Consider the following 26,821-nt stretch of genomic DNA (forward strand, 5'->3'; position numbering starts at 1 on the left):
TGAAAAACTATTATCTGAGATTGAATCGTTGGTGGTCAAGTTCTGAGTAGGTGAAAAACTATTATCTGAGATTGAATCGTTGGTGGTCAAGTTCTGAGTAGGTGAAAAACTAGTATCGCTGACATTTGATGCAAAACTTGAATTGGCACTTGAGTTGTTTGGAATTGATAGACTAGGGTCCGATGTATTTTCCAGATTTGATCCACTAAAATCAGTACTAGAATTGTTTGTATTTCGAAAATCTTTGGTATTGAATTTGCTAGCTTTTGTCATACTCCAAGTAGCCAGAGTTTCTTTATACTTAAAAACTTTAGGAATGTCATAAACAATAGTGCGTTTGAAAACAAGAGAATTTTCATTATTGTTTAACAGTATAGGAACTTTCGTAGTAAATACTTGAACTTCTTTAGTAGCACGTGGTGTAAGAACTTCTTTAGTAGCACGTGGTGTAAGAACTTCTTTCGGAGAACCCAGTTCAGGAACTTCTTTCGGAGAACCCAGTTCAGGAACTTCTTCCGGTGTAAACATTTGAGGAACTTCTTTCGGAGAACCCAGTTCAGGAACTTCTTCCGGTGTAAACATTTGAGGAACTTCTTTCGGAGAACCCAGTTCAGGAACTTCTTCCGGTGTAAACATTTGAGGAACTTCTTCCGGTGTAAACATTTGAGGAACTTCTTCCGGTGTAAACATTTGAGGAACTTCTTCCGGTGTAAACATTTGAGGAACTTCTTCCGGTGTAAACATTTGAGGAACTTCTTCCGGTGTAAACATTTGAGGAACTTCTTCCGGAGTAAACATTTGAGGAACTTCTTTTGTAGTATGCGTTGTGAGAACTTCTTTTAGAATACAAGTTTCAAGAATTTTTTTTGGAGTATGCGTTTCATGAACTTTTGTACTATTTAAAATATTTATATTCTGGCTTTTTTCGTCTGGATTTATGAAATGCAGTTGAAGGCTCTTTCCTCTTTGCGTAGTGCCTTTAGGTGGATTACAAAAGGATTGATTTGGTTTTATTGCCAGTAAAGTTAAGCGCGAGTTTTTATTTTTCAAATTTGATTCTTGTATATTTTTTATGGGTAAATTTTGACTTGGTATTGAATTTTTCTTCAAGATATTCCGGGTTTTCACGTTCAGCAACTGTGATTTGAGCTTGTTTTCAAAATCGTCCTCGTTGAAATGCATTGAGCAAATTCTAGCATTTTTTACATTTTTAATGTTGCGAGAACATTTCAAGAGCCAAAGATTTTGTATGTTTTCATCTTTGGGGAAGCAATGATATGAAACACCATTGTTTTTAGTTTTGCCAATACCATTTGTACACCCATTCACTGAACAGTACATTCCAGGCATGATGACTTGCTATCACAGTAACCTTTAAAGTAATAAAAAATATATAATACTATGTATTGAACTTGATTTTGTAAAATATTACTATGAAGCTATGATAACTTAACAAAAAAAAAACATTTTTCTTCTCACTAATAAGACGCCTCAATAAATACTATATCAATCACTGATAATCAGTTATTGCGGTTTTGAAACTTTATATTTAGGCCTTCGCCACACACAGGGCGCAAAAGACTCTTTTTAACAGCTCTAGATATTTATTGAAGCGCCTATTGCATAAACATTTTATTATTAATAAGAAATACCATTTAAATTATAATACGAAAGAATATTAATGATACGTAATGTACTTACGACGATATTAAAAATCCCCTTTCTTTCATCGATGACAAGGCGGAATTTTTATGGCTCTTCTTCTCGCCATGATTCTGACTTCCCTATGAAACCGGCTGCCCCAAGGTTACTAGAGAAAACGCGACTCCTGTTGCGCCCACGTATGACGTCAAAATCGAGGCACAAAGTGTCTCTACCCCCCGACCTGGAAAACTGGCTTTCGGGCGATTTTTTGAAGCGGGAATGCTCCAACCTAATGGTGTATTTTTCTCTAGTAACCTTGGTCTATGTCGATGATATATTGATTCTTGCTAAAGACACTCTTATTTTGGATGGTATCAAGAATGAGATAGCTCAGATATATGAGACGAAAGACATGGGACCCATCAATCAATTCTTAGGTGTTGATTTCGATTTTGATGAAAACCAGAAACAAGTCAAATTACATCAAACCAGATAAATCAAAAAAGTCGCTGAACGTTTTAATATCACAACAGAAGAGCCAGTTAGTCTACCAATAAGTCCTAGTACCATCTTATCTAGACGAGATTGTCCCGGTACCCCGAAGTAGATATTACACAATATCAAGCGTTAGTGGGTTGTTTGCTATTTATAGCTCAGAAAACACGACCAGACATTCTATTCACAGTGGTAGCTTTATCACAGTTCAATAATAATCCGGGTGTAGTCCATTTTAATGAGGTATGTCCTATCAACGGTGAACTATGGACTAATCTATCGACGGCAAGAAGTTCCTACTCTCACTATGCATTCCGAAAGTGACTGGGGTTCCGACAGGGACACGAGACGTTCAACTAGTGGTTACGTTCTATCCATTGGGTCTTGTTCGGTATCATGGCGATCCTCAAAGCAGAAATCAGTGTCATTATCGACTATGGAGGCAGAGTTCGTTCCTCTGTCGAAAGCAGTCCAAGAACTCACGTGGGTGTTACAAATTATAAATGAACTAAAGAGTTTTGACCTAAAGTTATCTCAACCTGTTATATTTTGTGACAATCAATCAGCAATCTGCTATAGTAAGAATAATGTCGAAAACCAAAAAAGTAAACATATAGATATTAAATATCACCATGTTCGAACTGAATTGGCCTAGGTGATTAATGATCGATGGTGTTAAATTATAATTCATCATTAATAATTATTATTATTTATACTAACTATTACTAATATGATAAAGTAGGAGTGTTGTTATATTGTGGTGTACTTTAGCATAATCGAAGTGTTGTTACATTGGTGTGTATATAAAAATGTAGGCGTTGCTGGCAACTATGTAGGAGAGCAGACCTCCAGTAGATGTTCAACTGAACAGTAATGCCCCAGTTGCTCGCTCGTTAATAACTTGAAACTTTAATTAACTTCAACTAATAAATTATTTATTACTTTGCATTAAGTCAGTAGTTATTATTCCACCGATTTACAACATTTACAATAACCTTTCATGGTCCGCTAGTCCATACACTAAATGAATATTGTTGCAGTTTGAAAGTAATGAGAAATCGCGGTCCATCACGACTTAAAATACTGTTTAAGTTTACTTTTTTACGCTTGTTATTTTAATTTGTTTACAAAGTACTTTTTTACCTATCACACTAACCCAAACCTTAATGTTCGCTTTTCCCTGCTGCTTGATTTTGTGCTTGTTGCTGCCTACTTCCAGGCGCAGTTTTAACTTATCGTAGGAAAATGGGGAAAAAACGGGCATACTTCTCAACTCACCCCCTACAACTCCTTAAAGTTTTTTAGTTACCTTTTGAAACACCCTGTATATTTATAACTGTGCACTGGGCTCACCAGGTCAATGTACTACCTAAAACTTCCCTTTTCCCCAAAAGGTTCCTAAACCACCCTAATTTGGTCTCTAAAGTATCTTAATTTTTAATTTATCATAGGAAAAGCAACATCAACCCAAATTATTTTTATTCAAGGGCAATTTAAAACTAAGTTTGTTTTTGATTTTGATAATCAAATTTAAACTAATATCTTATTTGGTTTTACATTGATCCATATAAAACTGGTTCCTAAGTTCAAAAGTTGCTTTTCCAAATTATTTTTTGTTCAGAAAGAGCCTCGTTTATAGTCCCCTTACTAGTCTTAAATTTGGTCTTAGCTTAGAAACCCCATTGGCCATAGAGTACCACGTTTATGCTGACCCTTTCAAGAATTGGGTCAAGCATACATATGACTTTCTTAGGGAAAACTGATATGGTTATGCCATGAAATGAGGGAAATCAACCACGAACAACTGTGTTAGTAGGAAAATGATGGGCAATAAATTGAGCTTGGAAATATATAGAGCAAAAGAACAATCTAACACAGTAAACTGCCATGCCAGTCTAGAACCGGTTCTCTAATAACCGGTGTTAGGAAGTCTGAACTGGGACCTTGCTGTTGCTCCCAGAGTGTAAGCTCTGTGGGTAGACAAGGAGGACTTAGTACATACTATTTGGGTGTCCGCTTAGAAATTTAGGGAATAATATCATGATATGGAGAGAGAACCACAGGAATAAACCACTAGATGATGTGGCTGAAACTTAAAAAAAAGAATGGCATAGCGTTAATTTAGCATAGGTCACTGTTTCCAGGATTTGTCATGCTATACTGTGGTCTTATCTCTGAGATTCTGCATGTTATATTATATAGTTGTTACTTACAAACAAGTTACTCTTTACACATTTTTGTATCATCATTCCACTATATCAAACCCTGTTTTGTTTACAACATTTTCTTAACTCTAACAGTATTAACTAGCTCCGCCCCAAACTATATTTTATGTATTGTATTTAGTAAGAAGCACTGTTAAGTGACTGACCTGGGGTATTGTGATTTGTATATACTACCAATAACCCTAGTCAATTTTGTATTTTAACTCTGCTGAGATCCACCAGGAGTCGCTCTGCTCCAAAAGTGTAATTTTTACTAAGGCAATAAAAACCTTTAAACCTTTATGCTAATAAAGTTTAGTTTTCCAATACAAAGTTGGGCCTTTTTGTGTAATATTTTAATAGCCATGGTAGTTTATTTCATTTTTGTATTGAGTGACCAAAACCCGTCTACAGTGAGTACATGAGAGCTATACTATACCTTTTTTTTCGTGGGAGAAGGATTTCGTAGTTTGTACCAGCTTATCTCCCTTCACATTGGGCCTGCCTAGCTAACTAAGCCAACAACTTGACTTGAGATTAGTTTATAATATTTATTAAAATTAGTAAGGTTAAATAAATTTTAATTTAATTAACTAGGCTGCACCATGGTTAAAGAAATTTGATTTGCCAAACCCCAATAAACCAAGATTTCTTTTGGGTGACCAAGATACCTACCTCAAAAAAGTTGAAGATCAACTTCAAGGTTTCATATCAGTAAGTCTTTATTTATGAGTTTGGTTGCTATTTTAGTTTAATTATATTAAAGGCAAAGATAGGGCTGTGAAAAGAAATGTGAAAGAAAGACTCCTGACACAAAGATGGCTGACACTAACTGAAACCAAGAGTGTAAACCGAAACAAATCGTTAATAACAAGCCGCAGTGTAGGCGACAACACGACGAAGATAATTACATCCAAAACACGTAAAAGACGTTACTAAATTCGAAGAATTTACTAAACTTTAAAATTCCCCGTATTGGCGCCTGACAAACTTTAAAATTCCCCACTCACTTCGCTCGAGCGCTGGGGGCGCACGGCGCCTCCCCAACCCCATACTAAAAAAAGCTATGGGCCATCTATAACGCAACCTAGAGGACAGTACCAAGCCTGCTGTGGGGCGGCGAGCCTCCATATGCGGGCGTGGCGGTCCTGTTTCCCGGCCTTTTGGAGTCCACCGGGATCTCCGGTGCCAGCTGTGCCGGGTTACTTGGGCTGCTGTGTGCTCGTCGTTCCCCTTTAGGAGCTCTCTCCAAAGGGTATGACTCCTTACCTACGTAGGTAGGGTGTCAGCCAGAGTTGCTAGAGCATCCGCTCTCAATCCCACTGCTGTGTGCGAAGTGGCGGGTTGGTCGTACCATTGCTGCACCTTCTGCTGGGTTGAGCGGCTTGCGTCGAGGGTGAGACCATCAGTAGTGGGGTTCTACTACCCATTATTATTATTATTATTATTATTGAGCGGGGTGGCAAGCCCAAACACTTTGACCTAAGGTCCATTGTGCATCCCCAAACTGGGTGACTTAAATAAGTCCTTTTGCCGACACAAAGCTTAAAATCTGCCTGGCCGTGATGTTAGAGACGTCATACGTCTCCAACCGATTCATACCCAAATGCTCAAACCTCTGGGCTGCATAGTAATCGCAGCTACAGAGTACATGAGACAGTTTCCTCCTCAGCTAGACAAGCTCTGCAAATTGGGTCTTCACTGACCCCAATGAGAGTTAAATGTCTGTTCAGATGGCAGTGGCCTGTAAGTAGGCCAATAATAATCCTAATACTAGCCCTAGAGAGTGAGAGTAATTCTCTGGCTCTCTCCCTAGAAGGGCCAAGAGTAAACTCTTTGGCCTGCCTTTGACCTTCAATTTCAGACCATTGTCTGAGTTGACGATCTGACATAAACTTGGAGATCAAGCCGTGCACAAGTCCCTGGGAGATGGGGAGAGCAGGTTCTGGTCCAATGAACCCAGCCCTCGCACTTTCCTTGGCCAAGGCATCGGCCCTTTCTGGGCATTCTGATGAGAGACCTCCGGTGGTGTAGTTTAAATCTTACCGGTACACCGGGCTATAAATTCTGACACATGTAGTTAACTTCACCCGGAGTGCGGTGGCAAAATGTGTGAAGTCAGTAAAGTGCGAAATTTACAGTTGACTCTGCCCGCCTCTGCCAAGGCCGAGTGAGGGGTTGGGGGGAATGAAAAGCATGCTCAATTTTCTTTTTTTTTTGCCACCGAACTTTGGAGCCCCTTTAAAGGTGTAACGGATTCAGTCACCAGATGGCGATTGAGCCGTTATCAAATCTTGCGCCCTATTATTATTTTTAGTTTCGCCGCCAGGGCGACTCACGGCGCTTGGTGGCCAATATAAAGGCGACTTCACCAAGTGCCGTGCCCTGGCTGGTTAGTTTTGTCCAACTCGACAGACTGTTCGTTTCCATTTTGTTTATCCCCAAAAAAGAAAGAGGAAGTATAGAAAGAGACAATGTCTAATGAAGGTCTAAATTTTATTGTAAGTTGTTAATTAATTTCCTAAGAGGGAACAATAAATCTTGTTCTTATTTATTTTTACCGTGTCTTGATTTCTTATTATTAAGCCTTGCCTCTAATGTTCCCATATTGTAACCGTAACCGACTTAACGTGATTCATCTTAAATAAGATACGTTAATTCGAACTGGGAACGGTTACAAAGGAATCACGATGCCAACAGGGTGCTGCCCACATTATCTGTTAACCTGAATAAATTTGTGATATTCCTGATTAGTTTCTTTTTTATATAACCTTAGAATATTTTAAATACTCTGGCGAGCTTCGTAAATTTTACCGAAGTTATTTTGGTTTCTCTTTTTCATTTCAAGGCGGTTTTGGAAGATGAAAAGCTAAGTACAAGTGAAGCTGTTTATGAATTTCTAGTTACACTGCCAGAAGTATTGAAAAATGCGTTACCCCAATCTAAGAAAACTTCAAAATTTTCTATAATGCAGTTTTTTAAAAGGTACATAATTAAAATGTAAAAAGTGTTTGGAAACACTGGGTATTAACAAAGCTCTTCCCAATATCCAGTTCGCAAGGCAGTGGACCTGATGACAGCAGTGATGAAGAACTTCTGTTCCTTGATGAAGTTGATAGGTGAGGTATATTTTGAACTCAATTACAAAAACCAAATTTAGTTAGGTTAGGAAATTAATAACGGTTGCCACAGTACCAGGCCTATTTATAACTTTTAAATATAATTTCCATTATTTCCTTGATATTGTCCCCAATGGGTTGATGAAGTAAATACAACCTTTGGAATTATTTAAAATAACTGTCGGCTCAATCCTCTGTATTATTATAAGGTCTTTGTTGTTAGAGATGGTTCAAAAAAACGACTTTACTAGAAGTTGGGGTAGGAAAGAAGAGGAACATTTTGTAATGGCATGGCTGCCAGTTTCAGCGCTTCACAACTTCAATTGTCACTGAAGTAATTTCTACCATTTGTCACGGCTATGATGTTTCATTTCAATTAATAATTTTCATTTTAATTTAACAAATTCCAAGTTATACTTCAATTTCCAGTTAAACGATCATTTAGACTAGCTTTTATTTCCAAAATATAATGATTAGTTTACAGAGATGGCGCCACGTGCTCCATGGGGAAACATGATTTAGTTGATTGTTTCTCAGCGATTGGCAAAAATCAGTCTGTGCATGCTCAAATACCAACCAATCCAGTGTTCCCTCCCACCCTAGCTAGTGTCCAGTTTTAAAGTAGCAGTGACAGTTAAAAATTCCACACTTATTTATTTTGCCGTCTATTAAAGTGGTCTATTTGTGTTTCATATTTTACTCATGAGCCGTTAGGCATCGGTATTTTTTATCTAATTTGCCTTTTTTTTATAACAGTAAAGATGATAAAAAGGACTCTATTGCCGAGCCGATGTATGCACTTATTGGAGAAATATTTGAATTAAAAGGCTTGTTCAGTTTGTTTCGGAGAACTCTCATTACATTTGTACAAATATCATTTGGAAAAACAATTAACAAGTATGTATTATTTAATTGATTTTATTTATGATTAGTCATAAAATTTCAGTTGATAAAACCCAATTACTATATGTGAGAATGGACCCCCTTGTTCATAATATACTATGAAATGAACGTAACCCACTATTGTACAATAATTTTTTTTTTAAATAAAAATTAAAAAAATTATTGTACAATAGTCGGTTACGTTCATTTCATAGAAAACCCAATTATGTGTGAAATATCAATGTGTGAAATCGCCTAATTTATCTGGTGATTAAATAAATTTGAATCCAAACATTAAAGTGAGATGAAGTATGTTAATAGCAGCTTTTGGAGGTAATTTATTCAACATTATCAGTTACAGAGAGCCTTAATTACTTGAAAAATTCAAATGAGATATGGTTGGGAAAATGAGAAGGCCATGTTACGAGGGGCTAACCACTCGTGAAATCTGGTGTACAAAATTTCTGAACTCTCTTATGAAGTCTCAAAAATATTCTCTGAAGTCTTCTGAAATCTCACTTATTTCATGAAGTCTTAGAAATTTTGAATTCCCAAATGAAGTCTGTTAATTTCTTGTAAGACTACCTGAAGTCTCGTGAAATCCTAAAAAAGTTAGTGAAACTAAACTGAAGTCCGACGAAGTCTCTGCTAATTCTTATAAAAATAGAGTGAAGTCTTAAAAATCTACTCGTATTCCCACGTAGTCCCGTCTAACCTTAGTGTAGTCCGATAAATCTCACATCTACATTAAATGCCTTCTTCTGGCGCAGTAGCGACAAGGTTGTGCACATTACGTTGACAAATGGCGGTGCCATACAGCGTACGAACCCAAAAGCCGATAAAATTGAGACGCACGTCGCAAGCGTTTCCCTTACAAAGGCTTATAGGTTGGCGGGAAAAGAAGGACGCTTGATAGTTCCTTTGTCTTGAATTCACTTGGACTAGTCATTGCTATAATAATTATGTCTTCTAAGAGCTTCTAGTTTCCACAATGACCCGCTAGCTTGATCAGTTTGGAGTAGTTTGAGTAGCATCTAATACATAGTGTGAAATAAATTGTTAATAATGTCTGGAGACGAAAGCCACGAGGAAAGCCATGTAAGTGCCATTAATCCTATTTAGACTATTTTTAATTACTGACAAGGGAAGGCTTTCGACTGTAAGTCTGGGATCCGAGAAAATGGTATGGGAACATCTAGACCATGCCCCAGGAAGGTATCAGCCGGCCGGGTTTTTGAGCCTCGTTTTGAGCACAGTCAAAAGGTCAAGTTTTATGACCTTTTGAAATTTTGAGCTTGGTAGATCCTGAAATTTCCTATGGAATTCTACATGCTAATTTCATGGGCTTATGTCATGCCCATGCCATACATGGTTAAAAGTGGTCATTCAAAGATAAAATTGGTTAAAATGGACCAAACCGGACAGTGTGAACCGGTAGTGATCAAGATGGTAAAAAATGGTCAGTTTGGGTTGGGAGCGTCCCTAGCAGTCAAAAATGTTCAGTTTGAGATGGGAATACCCTAAATGGATAAAAATAGTCAGTTTGAACTGGGAGGGGTCAAGATGGTCAAACATGGTCAGTTTGGGTTGGGAGCGTCCACAATGGGCAAAAATGGATAGTTCGCGAAGGGAATACCCGAACTGTACAAAAATGGCCAGTTTGAACCGGTAGTGGTCAAGACGGTCAAAAATGGTCAGTTTGGGTTGGGTGTGTTCATGGTGGGCAAAAATGGACCGTTTGAGATGAGTGTACATTAGCCGTTTCTTAAACCATTTTAGCCATTTCGTAAACCATTTTAGCCATTTCTTAAATCATTTTAGCCGTTTCTTAAACCATTTTAGCCGTTTCCTAAACCATTTCAGCCGTTTCCTAAACCATTTAAGCCGTTTCTTAAAACCCTTTTAGCAGTTTGTTAAACCCTTTTAGCCGTTTCTCAAATCATTTTAGCCGTTTTTTAAACCTTTTAGCCGTTCTTAGCCCATTTTCGAGGTATCCCAAAAAAATAAAATTTTAGAAAGATATGACGGTTTTTGGTTAGGTATTTTCGCTGTATTTAAAACGCTTTTTAGGGTTTAAAATAGGGACCTTGGGCGAGGAAAACATACATACTATCTAAGAGATAAATTATAGTTTTGTTGGGAGATATTAGAGAAAATAATTTGTGATCTCGGGTTGCATTTACGAGCTTCCGTTTGAGAAATTCGCCACAATTTTTTGGTTCCGTTTCACTAGGCACAATTTTACTAGTTACGATATCACTAGGTACGATTCCAGATGTCCCAACGATATAATATAAGAATGGGTCTGGAGTCGCTGCGCACCCCCAGCACGAGAGCGCAGCGAATGTGCCGTTAGGCGCCAATACTTAGTTTGCGAGTCTATTGGTTCTCGTAAGGCCCTTTTTTTACATAATGTTTAATTTTCATCTCCATTTTGTTGGGATATAGCGAAATGTGTTGAGATTAGGCGTTTTTTTTAAATTGAGATTTTAGGGAAACATTTGTGTTTTTCGGAAAAAATTAGGTTCGTATTATTTCAGTTGGTACGAAGTTAGTAATGTTTTGCATTTCAATTGTATATCTTTCGTCATCACCCCTACTGTAACCAAAATGTGTTCAAATCTTGGAATATATAGAATCGTTCTAGGTAAAATAGCTACATGTATTGTAAAATTTTGCCTGAACTTCACCTTAAAATGATAATTAAACCACGCATTAAAGTAATTAAGTTAAGTTTAATTTTCGTATGTTCTTTTGTTAGCCTTCTTATTTAAAACAATAGTATTATCATAATTTTATGTAGTCTCATTTAAAGATTTATAATTATAGCTAGCGAGATTAAATGTTTTAAATCATAACCAAAAATTGTATTCCTATTTAAAATTAGGCAATCCAATAGTTAATAAATAAAATAATAAATTGTCAAAGGAATAGGTTCCATTTAAAGTATTTGTTATATATTTAAAAGAAAACTAATACCTAGAATGTATTTAATACTTAGATATTATCGGGTTTTCGGTAAACAAATACGAAATAAATTTAAGTTGAACTTGGCCATAATGCTCTACCATTGTTCTGTACTTAAATTTAAAGTTAAAAGCTTAACGTCACCTTTGGGCATAACATTAGAGTACATTCTTTGAACTCTGTATTTTAACCAAAGAAATTTAAATTACATTAAAATACAGTCTAACAAAAGATATTCGTTAGAAGGGGCACTTGCCGACAAATAAGGGCGCCCAAAAAATCTGAAGATTTTGTTTGGAAAATTAAAATAAGAACTTCGCACCGTTATTTTTAAATATGGCGTCGCCCAAAAATTACTAAAATCTGCCCAATCCAGCCTTGGATGAGTGTATTTAGGATACATAGCCAACGTCTATACCCATACGTATACAAAGAACTAAGCGAGCTTAAGTTGAAAATACTATAGATAAAAAATAAAAATTTATAACGATGCAAAATTCGTGTGAAGTCTTGAAAACCGATAACACACAGTGTAGTCCGAAGTGAAGTCTCTAAAATTTTTATGAAGTCTATAAAGTTTTAGTGAAGTCCCAAAAGTTCAATGAAGTCTCTAAAGGCGTAGTGAAGTCTCGCGTATCTCAGTGAAGTCTCGCGAATCTCTGAAGTCTGAAATCTGGTGTACACTTTTTAGCTGAGTGGTTAGCCCCTCGCGATGTTACCATAAGTTTAAAATTATGTTCCACATAATTGTGAAATATTTACTAAAGATTTATTTCTGAAGTGACTACTCATTTTGGTGAATTTCAGACTATATGCTTTTTGTCTTGTAGTTATATCATGAAAGATATTCATTTCTCCAGGGCATTTAGTGTAAGGCAAATAGAGGAAAGATATTTTCCAATTTGACAGCAGAGTTTAACCTTAAATGAGCTGATGAATAATTCATAGAAGTGTTAATTTGTTGTATTGTAGCCAACCCAAGTGTAGTGGATGAATTTATGTAGCAGTCTAACAGTCAACAATTCAGACAAATTAAACGTTTTTCTTTTATATTTACATTGATTGCCACTTTTACCAGACAGTAGTGAAAAGTGTAACCAAAAGCGTCTCAAACATCCCAAAATAGTATAGTGTATAGCGTAAAACTGGGAGGTGATTAATTTGGAAAAGCGTAAAAGTGTTAATTTTAAGTTCTAGGGTAAGCGAATAGTTTTCACCTATAACGAGAGTCGTAGCACCAGTGCATGAAAATTTTTTTTAAGTATCTTAGTTTTCTCCCTAGATTTTCTTACCTTTTTATTTATCATGTCAATTCTATATCACTTCACAAATAGCTATCTGTAATTATTTTGAAAAACTGACTCTAATTATGGAACATAGCTAAAGGTTTGCTAGGCTATAATGAAACGTGCATCAAATGGTTTCTTTTATTAATTTTTGAATGAAGGCAGCTTAGAGAAACTGTCTCATGGATTTCTTCAGAGCCAATGTTACACTACTACTTAACCCTTTTCCGTGACTCACTTTGGAAGAATGGGAAACCAGTTAAACGTAAAACAGACCGTTCTTTTCATGAAAAAGAGGTAACGAGGAACAAGGCAAAAGCTGAACTCTTCAATAATATTCCAGGTTAGATTTTATATTAAATTTTAATGTTTTGTAGTTCTTGGTTTAAGGGTAGATAAACACTATTGAACAGAACAAAAATAAAAACCACATTTGCATAGTAAACATTTTTACTATGCAAATGTGGTTTTTATTTTCGTTCTGTATTTTAATGCATAGGGTTAGCTATACCTTCTCAACACTATTGAACTTAAGTTGGTCTATTTTTTTACAATTTTTGTCTTCCAATAATTGGGTATTTATGTAAAAGAAAAATTATGAGATGAGATAGAGCTAGTTGAGCATGAGTGATTTTACTGAAGTTAGTTATGCTTATACTTAAAGGGGTTCCACCAGCCTTGTAAAGGGAGAAACGCACGCCCCCTTCTAAATTGGTCCAAAGAGGGATGGTAAATTCGTCTGGTCAGTAGCTCAATTCTCTGTTGTCAGGAAGTACTAATACATCCAGATTGTCTGAGCGGTGACGCCTGTTTCTCCCCTACCTTTGGTGGTGGAACTCTTCTGCTATGTTTCATTATGATTGGAAATTATCTCCAAAGCTTTAGGTAACTTATAATTTAAAACGTAGGTAATATTAAAAATTTAAGATAAAAATATTCCAAATCCCCAAATCACAAGCAATTGCTCACCTGGTCATACTTTTAATTTTTTTGGCTTCCACCACCTGTTATATGTTATTTCAAGATCTATCTTGAATAATTGATTATAGTGAAATTGATAATGGTTTTTGTTTTATAGAGGTTCTCATTAATTTGGTTGGTCAACAAAATGCCAGAATGGGAATGGCAAAAGTATTTGATGCCCTACAAGATATTAGATTGAACAAACAGTTATTCCATGTAAGTAGCAATCTCCTAAAATCTGTTGTGAAAAAACTGAATGGCAAACCTGTTTATGAACAACTGGCATGTTCGCTTCAGTTATAAATACATATCAGTCAGTAGCGTAAATAATGGGCCCATGGTGTAGGCGTGCTTCTAAAAGATCCTAAAAACCACAGTTCTGATAATAAGAAGGGTCCTTAAAACAAGGTAGAGTAAGTCTATTTTAGGAGAGAAAGCCTTTTTTTCTTCCAGTAGTGCGTCCTCTTAGTGCCAGCAGCCAGCCTGTGTTCGAGAAAACTATGTTATACATTTGATTTAGTTTAGGCAATGGCACTTTCTTAGCCCATTGCTAATAGAACCTCAGTGTTCCCGGGTGGTAAATACCACCTGACATTTATTGTGGCAAAAAGTGACATGGCAAATAATGATTTTTAGTGACAAATTGACATATAGTGGCAAATATTAGAAAAAGTAAAAATACTAATCAATGTTTCGTATGAAATACCATAAAACCATTTTTAGGCTATTTTTGTAATTATCCTACGCGGGGTTGCCAAGAATTGGGCTATTTTTTATATTTATTTTATTTTATTCATTGCTAAAAGTCATAGCAAATAAAGTGTTCTAAGAGTACAAAATTATTTGTTTCCCCTATTTGTCATTATATGCCATTATTTATCAAATTTGTCATTATTTGTCACTATTTACCAGTGACATGGCCTATATTCGAAAAAAGTGACATTTTAGGAACACTGTATAACCTTATAGCGTTTTCCATTGGGAACCACCGAGCGTGATCCGGATTTGTTGAATGATGTCACGGCGCTAAGAGGATTCGCGCTGGTAACTCCCAATGAAATACAAAACTTTTTCAGAGCACCATTTTGGTTCCCTCCGACTCTTGAGTTGGGGCAGCTGGGAGCACTCCGGGAGGGAGTACATTGGTCAATGGAAGATGATCCTCCCTCTCGGAGTTGGCCCTTTTTTCCCCAATGGAATACGATTTTGATTTTGGAGCACTCCGGGAGTGCTCGGAGGTTCCCAATGGAAAACGCTATTAGACACCAAGTGTATTCATTTTGTTTCCTGGACCTATTTATGAGGAACTAAGCCAATTGGGACAAATATTTACAAATAAATTTTGTAACCCGAGTTAGAAATTAGTGCCATAATAATTTGAAAAATGACAATCACTACTTTATAACCAAAACATGGTGGTGTAGGGACCAAAGGAGACATTGAGGTTGTGATCTTTTAATAATGTCACTGATAAAGAAAAAAATGTAAACCGGGTAGCTTATCTCTACATGTTTTTAGTCACGATTGTTGTATTTTTTGGATGATGAGGCAGTTGCCATTTTGTAATACGCGAGTTCAGTTTTAATTTATGGTTCAATTAGTAAAATTTTATAGCATTTAAAATGTTCCCGCTTTTTATTTTCGGTCAATTACTATGCTTAAGTTATATAACAGATTTAAGGAAGAATCAAGGGAAGAATTCTTCAACCCGCGTGAACTTGCAATCTATTGACTTGATAACAATCATTTAAATTCCCCATTGGTTGGTAGTAATGACATTTAGTTTTTTTTACTTGAAGGATTTGTTGGAAGCCTTCTTTTATGAATTTTCTCCAGAACTAAAACAAAAGTAAAAACTTTCAATTAAACGGAACTCTTATTGTAATTTTACATGAGTATTAATTAACTGTTAAGTTGTTTATAAATTATCTATAATTGTTGTATTATATTCATGAATGTTATTTTATTAAAGAAATGTTACTTGGTAAATTGTAACTTAATACGTTATCATTAGGGGTAATAAAATTGTTTAAATGTAGAGATATTATATGTTTCCAATAGTTAATATCTTTCTTACATGTACCTTCGCGGGCTTCTGTTAATTTAAAAATACTTTTTGGAAGAAAAAATAGTGGTGGATAAATCAAATAAGCTATTACAGAGTGAAAATTATATTAATAACTAAGGTAAAATGTTTAATTCGTAGGCAGAGTAATACACAACGTAAATTTTAAAACATGATGCTCATTGAAAAGGGCTTATAGCCTGTAAAAGTACTTGTTTTATTTTTATGGCATCGATGCTCTCATATGTATTATAAACTTCTGCCTTCTTTCATTGACGTTACTGAAGACAACTATCCTTATCTCATTTGTTATCTTCAATGAAATCTTGTTAAATATGTGGCAATTTAATTAATTGGATTTTTTTCCTCATTAAGAACTAATGCAGTGAAAATCACTCTTTACCTGTAGTTTCTCTGGGTGCTGTGAGACAAGATCTCATGGGTTGATATTGCTGCAAATTGAGAAGGAATATTTGGAATACATTCCAACCACCCTTCATTTTCACTAATGATATTCTACTATATTTCCCTGTAAAATTGCGCTTTACTGTTATCATAGACCTTAAATAGACAGTAACATGAATTCAAATGGCTTCCAGGCATCGGAAAGTTTTTGGAAGTTGGGGGTAGGAAAAAAGGGAACTTTTCATACCAGTATGGTTGCTATCTTAACCCCTTCAATAGTCATTGTGGTCATTTCTACAATTTTTCTAGTAGATTTATTATTCATTGAATTTATAATTTGCATTTTTAATTCAACGAATTCAAAGTTCAAGCTAAATTTATAATTAAAAGAACATTTTGTTAAGCCTTTATTTCTGACATATAACTGTCAGTTAACTTAGCAGCTGGCAGGTGCAAAATATTTGTTTCCCAGCAACAGGCAAAAAACGGTCTGAGCACGCTCAAATATCAACCAATGCGGTGTTTACTCCCTACCTAGTGTTCAGTTTTGAAAGAGCAGAGACTGTTCGATATTCCATCTAATAAGACTTCTTGGTATTTAGGGGCATATTATCTGAAGGTAGTGGCCAGAAAATCAGAACTTGAAAGTCTCTACCAATTTTAATACATAGCTTCAAAAAAAAATAGTTTTATCGTTATGAATAATGGTAGACTCAGCAGGCAATTAAATTCCTAGGTATAGATTTTGTAACAAATTTGTGGGCTTTAGCAGTGCATAATTCTTAGGTAGTTATCGATGATATTTATTTTCTTCCTTTCAGTAACGGCGCTTTGAGTAGGCTACAATCTACATGTAATTTTCATAAAATGGAGCCACATTTTCCTGATATCTACATAGGTATAGACTAAAACAAATATAAAGAAATAAGTGTATATTTAGTACAGATATACCAAAAAGGGGTCAAGTCAACGTCGACTTTTAGGCCCCACATATAACATGTGTTGAAAATAAATGTAAAAATAAAAGTTAACAAGGTTAAATAATTAAATCTTTCAACGATTTACTGTACACTATAAAACACTTTATTGTTTTAAAAAGAAATGTAAAGGTCAACGTTTTTTTTAACAATAAAGTGTTAGTGTACAGTAAATCGTTGAAAGCTTTAATTATTTAACGTAAATTTTACACTAGTCGGAGTAATACAATCATAATAAAGTTATCAAGGATGTATAAAAAATATAAAATAATTGTATAATAGTTAACAAGGCTGTATATAAAAGAAAAAATACCACTATAAAAGAACCAAATAGAAGTTACTAAGGATATATTAAGTTTTAGGTTGCCGAATAGAGGTTAACAAAAGTATAAAATTTATGGTGGATATATTATTTTTGCATTTCTGCTACCAGGTTTAACAAAGGCTATGCTGGCCCTATTTACATTATAAACAAGCCATAACACATAAGCTCCTGACGTCACCATCAGACTTGTAAATAGCGGCAGTCCACGCGTCAAAAACCCCTGAAAAAAATCACGGGACTCCTAAAAAAATGTCTTTAGGAGGGGGTAAAGAGTCCACGGGACTCCCTCAACTTATATCGTTAGCTGTGTAAAAAGAGGGAAAATTTCGAGAATTAAATAAAAAGTTGAATTATTTTTCTCTTTGAGGCATCTGTATAGTGCATACTGACCGCCACTATTTCAGCTCTCCGAATATTAGTCGGATTCCCAACGGAGCTAGAGCTCCCCTATCTACTTATCTGTGAGGCCTATAGAAATTGACAATGACCAATGAAAAATTTGGAAAACTTGGGCCTACCAGTGAAAAACCTCTTTTAACTTAAACAGGTGTGGATCGTGTGGGGAATAATTTCCATACTTCGTTAGTCTAAGACCATGCTAAGACTAACGAAGTATGGAAATTATTAGTCCATAATTAATAGTCTTGCTCTCTATCCATTAGGCACAGTAATTGTAACAGTGCCATTGAAAACCAAATTTTTGCTTTATTAAAATGAATAAAGGTTGAAAAAAAATTAAGCTCTATGGGTTTGGAATGAAGACTTAAATGGTTAAATTAATTGTGATAAAATTTACGAGCATTTTAATTTGCCCGATCACGATTATATTGTCGCGGACAGACCAGGCTCGGAAAAAGCGTAGGACGGATTCACTTCGCAGGCTCGGGGTTTCGAAACCTCTGCTGTTCGGCCCCTCGCCCTGGGTATAAAAGGCCTCGCTTCGCCGGCCCAAAGCCATTCCCTCCGCCCCGCTCTGCAGAGGTAGCCTTTGGCGAGATCTTAAGACTGAAAAGTCCAGCTCGCTAAAGGTTTAGTAGCCTGGGAGTTAAAGCTGTCCGCGTTTACGTCGCGTTGTAAATGATTTATGTAAATATATTTTGTAAAATAAGTGTTTCCAAATAAATGTTTTAAGCGTATTTAAATCGACTGCTCATTTACTCACGCGACAACTGGTGGAGGCGCCGGTCTCGTTTTCCGCGTTGCCTGCCGATGCCCGCTTGTTCCTCGCAGGCCCTGGCTCATTCACATCTCTCCGCCGGCATCGCCCTTTCTTCAGTGCCGGCTACGCAAATTTCATCGCCGTCGCCTGCCTTCTACGCTCCGCGGCGTTGCACTTCGCACGGCTCCGCCTATCCGTCGGCCATCGACCCTCTCCGTGTCTCTCTACGCACTCGGAATTTGCCGCCCGAATTTTCCGGCATCGACCAGCCACTTCGAGCCCACCGGCCTCCGTCTCCAACTATGGCCTCCGCCGAGGATATCGCCACCGCGGTCTCCGCCGCCCTCGCTGCTTTAAATCTCCATACCAACGTTCCGAAGTTCGATCCGACCAGCCAGGATGTTCACGATTTTATTACCATCTTCGAAGCCAGAACCAACGGCAAATCCGACGCCGATCGTCTGGCTCTTCTCCCGTCCGTTTTCATCGGTACCGCTCTCCCATGGTATACGGCTCAAATTCGTAGTCACGCCGCTGCGCCACGCACCTCGTGGGATCAATGGAAGATTGCCTTAATAAGCGAATTCGGCCGCTCACCTCGCGCCGTCTTCACGGAACTGCTCGCTCACCGCCAATTGACAGGGATTGATCCAGTACAATACTATCGTCAGACTATCGGCTTGTGCTCTCTCGCTAATCCTCACATGGCCGAGCCTGAGAAGGTTAATTTCCTTCTAAACGGTCTCCTTCCCGACTTTAAGGATAAAATGACGCTGATGTGCCCGTCATCCGCGTCCGATTTTTTGGACAAACTCCGCACCATTGGCTCTCTTCCACCTTCCCTAGCCTCTGGCTCCGCCGACTCAAAAATTTTGGAAATGCTGACCACCCTCGCTACTCGTACCGCTCAGCTGGAATCTCGCTATACTGCTCCAGCACTTCTTCAGCCTTCTCCGGAGGGCGAGTTTGGTTCTCTGCAACGAGAAGTTGAGAGCCTTCGCCGGGATATGGACCGTATGCACGCCCATCGTTTTCCCCGTGACTCTAGTCCTTACTCCCAGCGTCGCGACGCCAACTATTCCGTCGCGTGCTACAACTGTGGCCGCCGCGATCATTTTGCTTCGTACTGTCGAGAACTTGCCCAGCATCGGGACGTTCGCAGTCAGTCGCCTTTCCGCTCCGCCTACGACTCCGGTCGCACTCGGTCTCCGTCGCCATTTGTCCAGACGCGGCCAACGTCCACCTGGAACCGCAATCGCAGTCCATCCCCGCATCCAGGTTCTCGCCACCAGGGAAACGGACCACGACGGTATTAGACGAGGGTACTCTACCGTCCAGTCGCACTTCTGTCCCTCTACTTCTCAGTCCCGTCAACAAACTAGTATCTTTATCCGCCACAATCAGCAGCAACTCAGTTGACGTTATTCTCGACTCCGGCAGTACTAAGAATGTCATAAACCCAACCTTAGTACACTCCTTGGGGCTTACTCCCCACTCAGCCGGTCCGCTGCAGTTACGGGTGGCCAACGGCTCCCTCATTTCTCCGCTGGGTGCATGTCATCTGGACGTTACTATCGGGAACACCACGCACCATGTTGAAGCTCTGCTCATCCCAAATTTCGCCTACGACTTGCTCTTAGGGTTGAAGTTTTGCGATCGCAACGAGGTCGAACTTAACTTTTGCACTCGCTCCGTGACTATTAGAGGCGAAGACTTTCCTTTACCGGACGCCCTCTTTGATCAGTCGCACCTCGTCCGAAACACTCAAGACGTCACTATTCCCGGACAGTCCGAGTTCGCCCTCGAAGTCACCGCTCCCACCGCCTCGGGGTCTATAATGGTTGAACCATTGTCGTCAACATTCGAACGCTATGGCTTGTTGATCTGTAAGACTCTAACCACCTTACGCAATGGACGCGGAGTAATCCGGGTTGCTAACCCTAGCCACCGCCCCATCCTTCTCAACCGCAAAACCACCATTGCCCGAGTTCACGACATCCTCGAACTTCATTTATTGGACTACCCGGAAGACCCCCGTACAGTTTGTGCTCTTCCTTCTAATCTCGATGTTGGCACTACATTATCCGACGTTCAACGCCGAGAACTCGTCTGTCTTCTCAAAAAACACGCCACCGTTTTTTCTCAATTTGAAGGTGATTTGGGCAGAACTTCTTTGATCAGTCATCAAATCCACACGGGTGATGCTGCGCCCGTCCGCTCGCACCCATACCGCAAATCTCTAAAGGAACGGGAAATACTGCAGGGAGAGGTTGACAAGTTACTCACCAATGGCACCATACGATAATCCTGTAGCCCCTGGGCATCACTGGTCGTCCTTATAAAGAAGCGCGATGGCTCATGGCGCTTCTGCGTCGATTGGAGGAAGCTGAACTTGGTCACAAAAAAGGATGTTCACCCACTACCTCGCATCGACGACACTCTCGACCGTTTAGCTGGGGCCTCCTTATTCACAACCCTCTATTTAGCATCGGGTTATTTCCAAGTTGAAATCAATGAGGCTGACCGCGAGAAAACGGCCTTCGTCACTCCCGATGGTCAGTTTGAATTCAACGTTCTGGGCATGGGGTTGTGTAATGCCCCAGCCACGTTCCAGCGACTCATGCACAAAACCCTGGGCGGTCTTATGTGGAAGATTACTATGGCCTATCTGGATGATATCATCATTTTTTCTCAGGACTTCCAATCCCATATATACCACCTCGATCAGGTCCTCACTTGTCTTCGTCGCGCTAATCTCAAGATCAAGCCAAGCAAGTGTTCTTTTGCGAAACCCCGCATCACTTACCTTGGCCACGTCATCGACGGCTTCGGCATCTCACCGGATCCCCGCAATTTGGAAGCCGTTGCTAAATTCCCGATTCCTAGGACAGTCAAACAGGTTCAACAGTTCTTAGGGCTATCGGGGTATTAGCGCCGATTCATCGCCAACTTCGCGCACATAGCAAGACCACTCACAGAACTCACCAAGAAAGACGAGGTCTTTTCTTGGGGCCCAGCGGAAACCGAAGCCTTTCACCAACTTCGCGATCGTCTCGTCTCTGCACCCATTGTCCAACATCCTCAATGGAACGAGCCGTTCGAGATACATACCGATGCTTCCGCCTACGGTATCGCGGCTATTCTCAAGCAGTAATTTGATGGGCAAGAACGAGTAATCGCTTATGCCAGCCGACTCCTTAACGCCGCCGAACGCAATTATAGCCCAACCGAGAGGGAATGTCTTGCAATTGTGTTCGGGGTGAAAAAATTTCGTCCATACATCCACGGTCGCTCGCTCTCCGTTGTCACAGACCATCATGGCCTTTGTTGGCTAACCTCGGTCAAGAGTCCCAACGGACGATTGGCCCGATGGTCGCTAACCCTCCAAGAGTTCAATCCAATCATCCGCTACAAGAACGGAAAGAAACATCTGGACGCCGATGCCCTTTCTCGTTCACCATTCGAACCGGCACCTGAAGTTCTTGACGTCCTGCTTACGCCCACAGCATCGTCCCCAACCACGCTAGATCTGTCACAGTACGACATCCCTGCCTTGCAACGCAAGGACAACTACACCGCCGCTGTCATCGCATTTTTTGAAAACCACCCTGTCAAAGCGCCGAAATCAGTCATCCGCGCTGCTCGGTGCTTCGAACTTCACGACGGCTTGCTATATCGGAAGGTTCGGACTAATGACGCCTTTCAACTCGTTCTGGTTGCACCCAAAGAGATCCGGCCTGCCATCCTTTTCGCCCTTCATGATGATATCACCTCGGCCTTCAACGTACATGGGAACGGGTCCGGCGCCGTTTCTTCTGGCCCAGAATGTTGGCACACGTAACCAATTACGTCCAGTCCTGTGAATCTTGCCAGAAACAGAAGACATATCCATTTAAACCTGCCGGGCTATTACAACCAATTCCGCCAACAACGAAACCCTTCGCCCGTGTCGGCCTTGACAAACTTGGCCCATTCCTACAATCCCACGATGGTAACGTACACGTGCTAGTCTGCACGGACTATTGCACACGTACCGTAGTGGCAAAAGCAATTCCTAGAGGTACTGCCGAAGAGACAGCCCAATTTCTCACAAAAGATGTCATTCTCCACTACGGGGCTCCTCGGGAGCTTATCACGGACAGAGGCACCGAAAACGTCAATAAACTCGTGGAAGAAATAAACAAGTTGTTCACCATCGAACACCATCGAACGACGGCGTACCACCCCAGAACAAACGGCCAGACTGAACGGTTTAATAAAACGCTCGCGGACATGCTATCGCAATACGTGTCTGGTAACCATCGCGATTAAGATCGTTTTTTGCCGTTTCTAGTATTCGCATACAACACTTCAGTTCACGCCGTCACAAAATATACGCCATTTTTTCTCCTTCACGGATACGAAGCGGATCTGCGCCTCGACACCGCTCTTCAGCTACCTGCCACCTCCGTCAAGAGCCAATGGGGCTTTGAAAGTATATTATACGCACAACGCGCTCGTGATCTGGCAGCTTCGCGTCACGCGATTGCGCAACAAAAAGACAAGGAGCATTTTGATCAAACGCGCCGGGAGATATCATACCGAGCAGGGGACTTAGTTTTTCTCAATACGCCTCGTCGTGTTCCGGGTCTGTCGGAAAAACTATTACACCAATATTCTGGCCCCTATCAAATCATCCGGAAAACCGCGCCTAACAACTATGAAGTTCGCAATTCGGAGGGGACCAAAACCGATATCATCTCTGTCGAGCGCCTAAAACCGTATTTCCCGCGCAAAGATTTCGCGGCAGATGATCCCCCGAACGCCACTTTACGGGTTACTTTTCAAACCTCGCCTACAGTTCTAGAATTTTCACCGGATGATTCTCCTGATTCTCTAAAACTTCCAAAAACCGTCTCTTATTGTTCGTCGACCACGCTCTCCATTTCCCCACATTCCGCTACCCCTTTTGCACCTGCAGTCCCCCTTCCCCCGCTTGGGCTTCCCGGACCCCTACCGCTTCGTCGCTCTACTCGTCAGCGGGCCAGCCCCGATTGACTCTCATACCGCCGCTAATCGCACCGGAAAGCAGTCAATGCCAGTCAACCACTACGGATTCTTTTCTCCTTGGCCTCGCAAGTACACGCATCTTCACCTTCACTATGAAACCTTCCCAGCTTCGACGACGCCAACTCTACCAAACTAGGACTAAATCATTACAAACAACGGACCCGCTCCATCCCGTTGTACTTCGACGTGTGGAAAAACAAAACCGTCGGGACGAACGTCGCCGAATCCGCCGCAATTTATTTCCAACTGCGACGGCTACGACACCCTCTTCGATATACGGAATCCAAACATTTTGTAGTACACTTTCTCCGCAGGATCTCGCCTGCTTGAAAAGTCCGTCAAGGGATGCTACGGACTTCACGGCTTACGAACTTTCGTCTCCACTGGTGAGTTTTTTCATTCAACATCATCTCATGGACTAATTAATTAGTCCATGATCATCTCAACGCTGAACCTGAACTCGCTGCTTTCGCATATCCGGTTGCGTTTGTCGCCTTTCTGGCCGCAAATCCGCCACGCGAAGCTCTCCATTTCACTACATCCGAAATTGACCTTTTCGCCAATGCCGTGTTACTCATCCCGTACTACTATGCCAACCATTGGGCCCTGATTATCGTCGACCTTTCCGGCTATGTTTTTTATCATCTCGACGCTACTACACCAACACCTTCCCAAGCCATCCTCGACCGCATCAAAGAATATCTCACCACTGAAGCTGCTACTCGAGGCATTTTGGAATTCGACGTCTCCTCCTTCGCCACCAGATTCTCGTCACCTAGACGTCTGCATCACAGCGTCAACAGTGGAATCTACCTATGCACTTGCATCGCCCGCTACCTGCAGGACTCCTCCCGTCTCGATGCTCCTATCGATATTCAAGAGGCTCGACGTCGCATTCTCAAAGAACTAACAACAGGATCCATCCTTTCTTACTAATTTTTTATTTTGTTTTGTTGTCTCAGTATCGCCGAGACGGCTCTTCTTTTTAGGGGGAGCTGTCGCGGACAGACCAGGCTCGGAAAAAGCGTAGGACGGATTCACTTCGCAGGCTCGGGGTTTCGAAATCTCTGCTGTTCGGCCCCTCGCCCTGGGTATAAAAGGCCTCGCTTCGCCGGCCCAAAGCCATTCCCTCCGCCCCGCTCTGCAGAGGTAGCCTTTGGCGAGATCTTAAGACTGAAAAGTCCAGCTCGCTAAAGGTTTAGTAGCCTGGGAGTTAAAGCTGAAAAGCTCACCTCAGGTAGCTAAGTTTTCTTACGGTGATCTTAAAGCTGAAAAGCTCCGCGCCGTAAGACTTCTATTTCTGTAGGGCTGGTCTACGAACTCTACGCCGTAAGAGTCCGCCTGTACGCCCGCTCGTCCTGTCCGCGTTTACGTCGCGTTGTAAATGATTTATGTAAATATATTTTGTGAAATAAGTGTTTCCAAATAAATGTTTTAAGCGTATTTAAATCGACTGCTCATTTACTCACGCGACAATATATGAAAATATGTAAACTTTGATGTTGGTAATATATAATGAAATCTTGGATAAATGAAGTATATGGATATATCACTCCTTCGGAAACGCGGCCCATATTATTCCACTGAGTTGCGCGCCACCTAACGGCTAACTCTTGTTTTGGTGGTACAAACAAAAGCACGCGGGAGGATTTAAAAAATCTAGCTAAATTAGGCTTACTATTTTACAGGACTATTTTCAGGTTAGTGATTTAAAATTGTTTCTAATTAATAAAATAAAGTTACTAAAATAAATAAATTTTTTAATGTAAAAGATCTTTGTGATGTTATAAATTGGATTACATTGAAATGAGTTGGAGTACATGGGATATTTTGGGGATACCCGCTCCTCAGTCAAGCAATTCTAACAAAATATTAAAGGAAATTTATTATTCAAGTTCTGATCAGTCAGAGTCTGATGACAGTAATAGTTTTGGTGAGTCAAAGTATAATTAGCTTATAACAATTTTAAACAGTTTTGAAATACTTTAATATTTGAACAGATGGTAATTCTAAGGAATTGATTAAGCACCAAAAAAATGATCAACTTGATGTGAATTTTGGTTTGTACACACTTTTATCGTTTAACATTACTAATACAGATATTAAAACAATGTCTACAACCATAGGCGACACTGAAAATGAACCGGCTCAAACAATTGAAGATGAAGACTATTTTCTTACGGACTAAAAGGAGTTGGATGAAGCAATAAAAACTAAGTAATGAAATTGTGTCACAAAAACTAAAACCAAATTCCTCAAAGCCTTTAGGAGCTATTTCGAAGTAAATATTTATAACTGTAACTTAAATGTATAATGAATAATTACTTTTATATAATATTATTTTAGTTTTCAACCAAAATTAAATTCTGAGTCAAAAGGTACTTCTGCAGCCCCAAAGAGGAATCCAAAAAAAATATAAAGCAATTTATGATTCATTGTAAGTTTTAATTGAATTTCTTAATAATACTCATGTCTCATTTTAGATTTCTCTTTATTAGCTGCAGATTATGAAGACTCATTTGAAGGTATTCTCCTTCAAGTGCAAAAGGATTTAAAATACTCAAAATTAAAAGCAAAGAAATGCTATGATTGGCTTTTATTTTTACTAGCCAAAGATTTGATTGAGCTAAAGAATCTAGTTGGTCCAATTTTAACTTGTACGCCAGAAGTTAAAGTTTCCCAAAAAATTAATAATCTCATTCATAAGAAAGATGATGTGGACCAAATAATGAATTCTTTGAAGCATACAAAAGTATATAGTTTTTAAAAAATGGAAAAAGATAGTCCTATAAGCAATGCAATTTGTTTTAAGAATTTCACTGAACTTACTGATCAAGAAAGAGTGTGTGGAATAAAAATTCTTATCAGAAGAATTGTAGAAACTGGATGTAAAAAAACACAAATTTTTCCAATTGATATTAATGTTCCAGCAGAAGAGTCACCAGAAGTGGTTATGTACGTTATTGGAGCAACAATAAGATCATTAAGCCGAAAATCAGAAGCTGGAAGAATTGTAGCGCAAAAACTGTGCACGAACCCTGAAAATGTTACGCATAAATTAAGATCTTGGATTGAGTGTCAAAATAGGGGTGGCCTTTTTTATCCCACAGAGGAATCGTACAATTATTTCATCAGCATATATAAGCACGTTGCTAAGTTTTATGGGAAGATTTACAGTACAGGAAGAGCAAACCATGCTAGGGAGGAGATCATGAATAATGTGGACATTCAAAGAACATGGTATAAATTTTGTGAAGCTGAAGGACCTAGTCAATTAGAGT

The 26,821-nt window shown here is 39.4% G+C and overlaps 1 protein-coding gene across 3 annotated transcripts in view; it reads left to right on the forward strand.

The window, feature by feature from the left end:
• snz (sorting nexin snazarus) overlaps nucleotides 1-15,571 on the forward strand; it is a 55,416-nt gene extending 39,845 nt beyond the window's left edge. For 2 of the 3 annotated variants that reach the window (XM_090165639.1, XM_090165641.1), the window contains exons 15-21: nucleotides 4,941-5,057; nucleotides 7,192-7,328; nucleotides 7,397-7,462; nucleotides 8,219-8,359; nucleotides 12,759-12,940; nucleotides 13,676-13,803; nucleotides 14,831-15,133. In XM_090165639.1, the coding sequence (XP_090021765.1) occupies nucleotides 4,941-5,057; nucleotides 7,192-7,328; nucleotides 7,397-7,462; nucleotides 8,219-8,359; nucleotides 12,759-12,940; nucleotides 13,676-13,803; nucleotides 14,831-14,863 (804 nt within the window). In that variant the 3' untranslated portion in view covers nucleotides 14,864-15,133. Of the gene's footprint in view, nucleotides 1-4,940; nucleotides 5,058-7,191; nucleotides 7,329-7,396; nucleotides 7,463-8,218; nucleotides 8,360-12,758; nucleotides 12,941-13,675; nucleotides 13,804-14,830; nucleotides 15,134-15,359 lie in introns of those variants that run through there. The other variant, XM_090165640.1, reaches the window with a different exon arrangement.
• The last annotated feature ends 11,250 nt before the right edge of the window (nucleotides 15,572-26,821 follow it).

Source organism: Leiobunum rupestre, chromosome 2, assembly GCF_980474605.1.
Source record: "Leiobunum rupestre chromosome 2, qqLeiRupe1.1.hap1, whole genome shotgun sequence".
NCBI classification, from domain to species: Eukaryota; Metazoa; Arthropoda; class Arachnida; order Opiliones; family Sclerosomatidae; genus Leiobunum; species Leiobunum rupestre.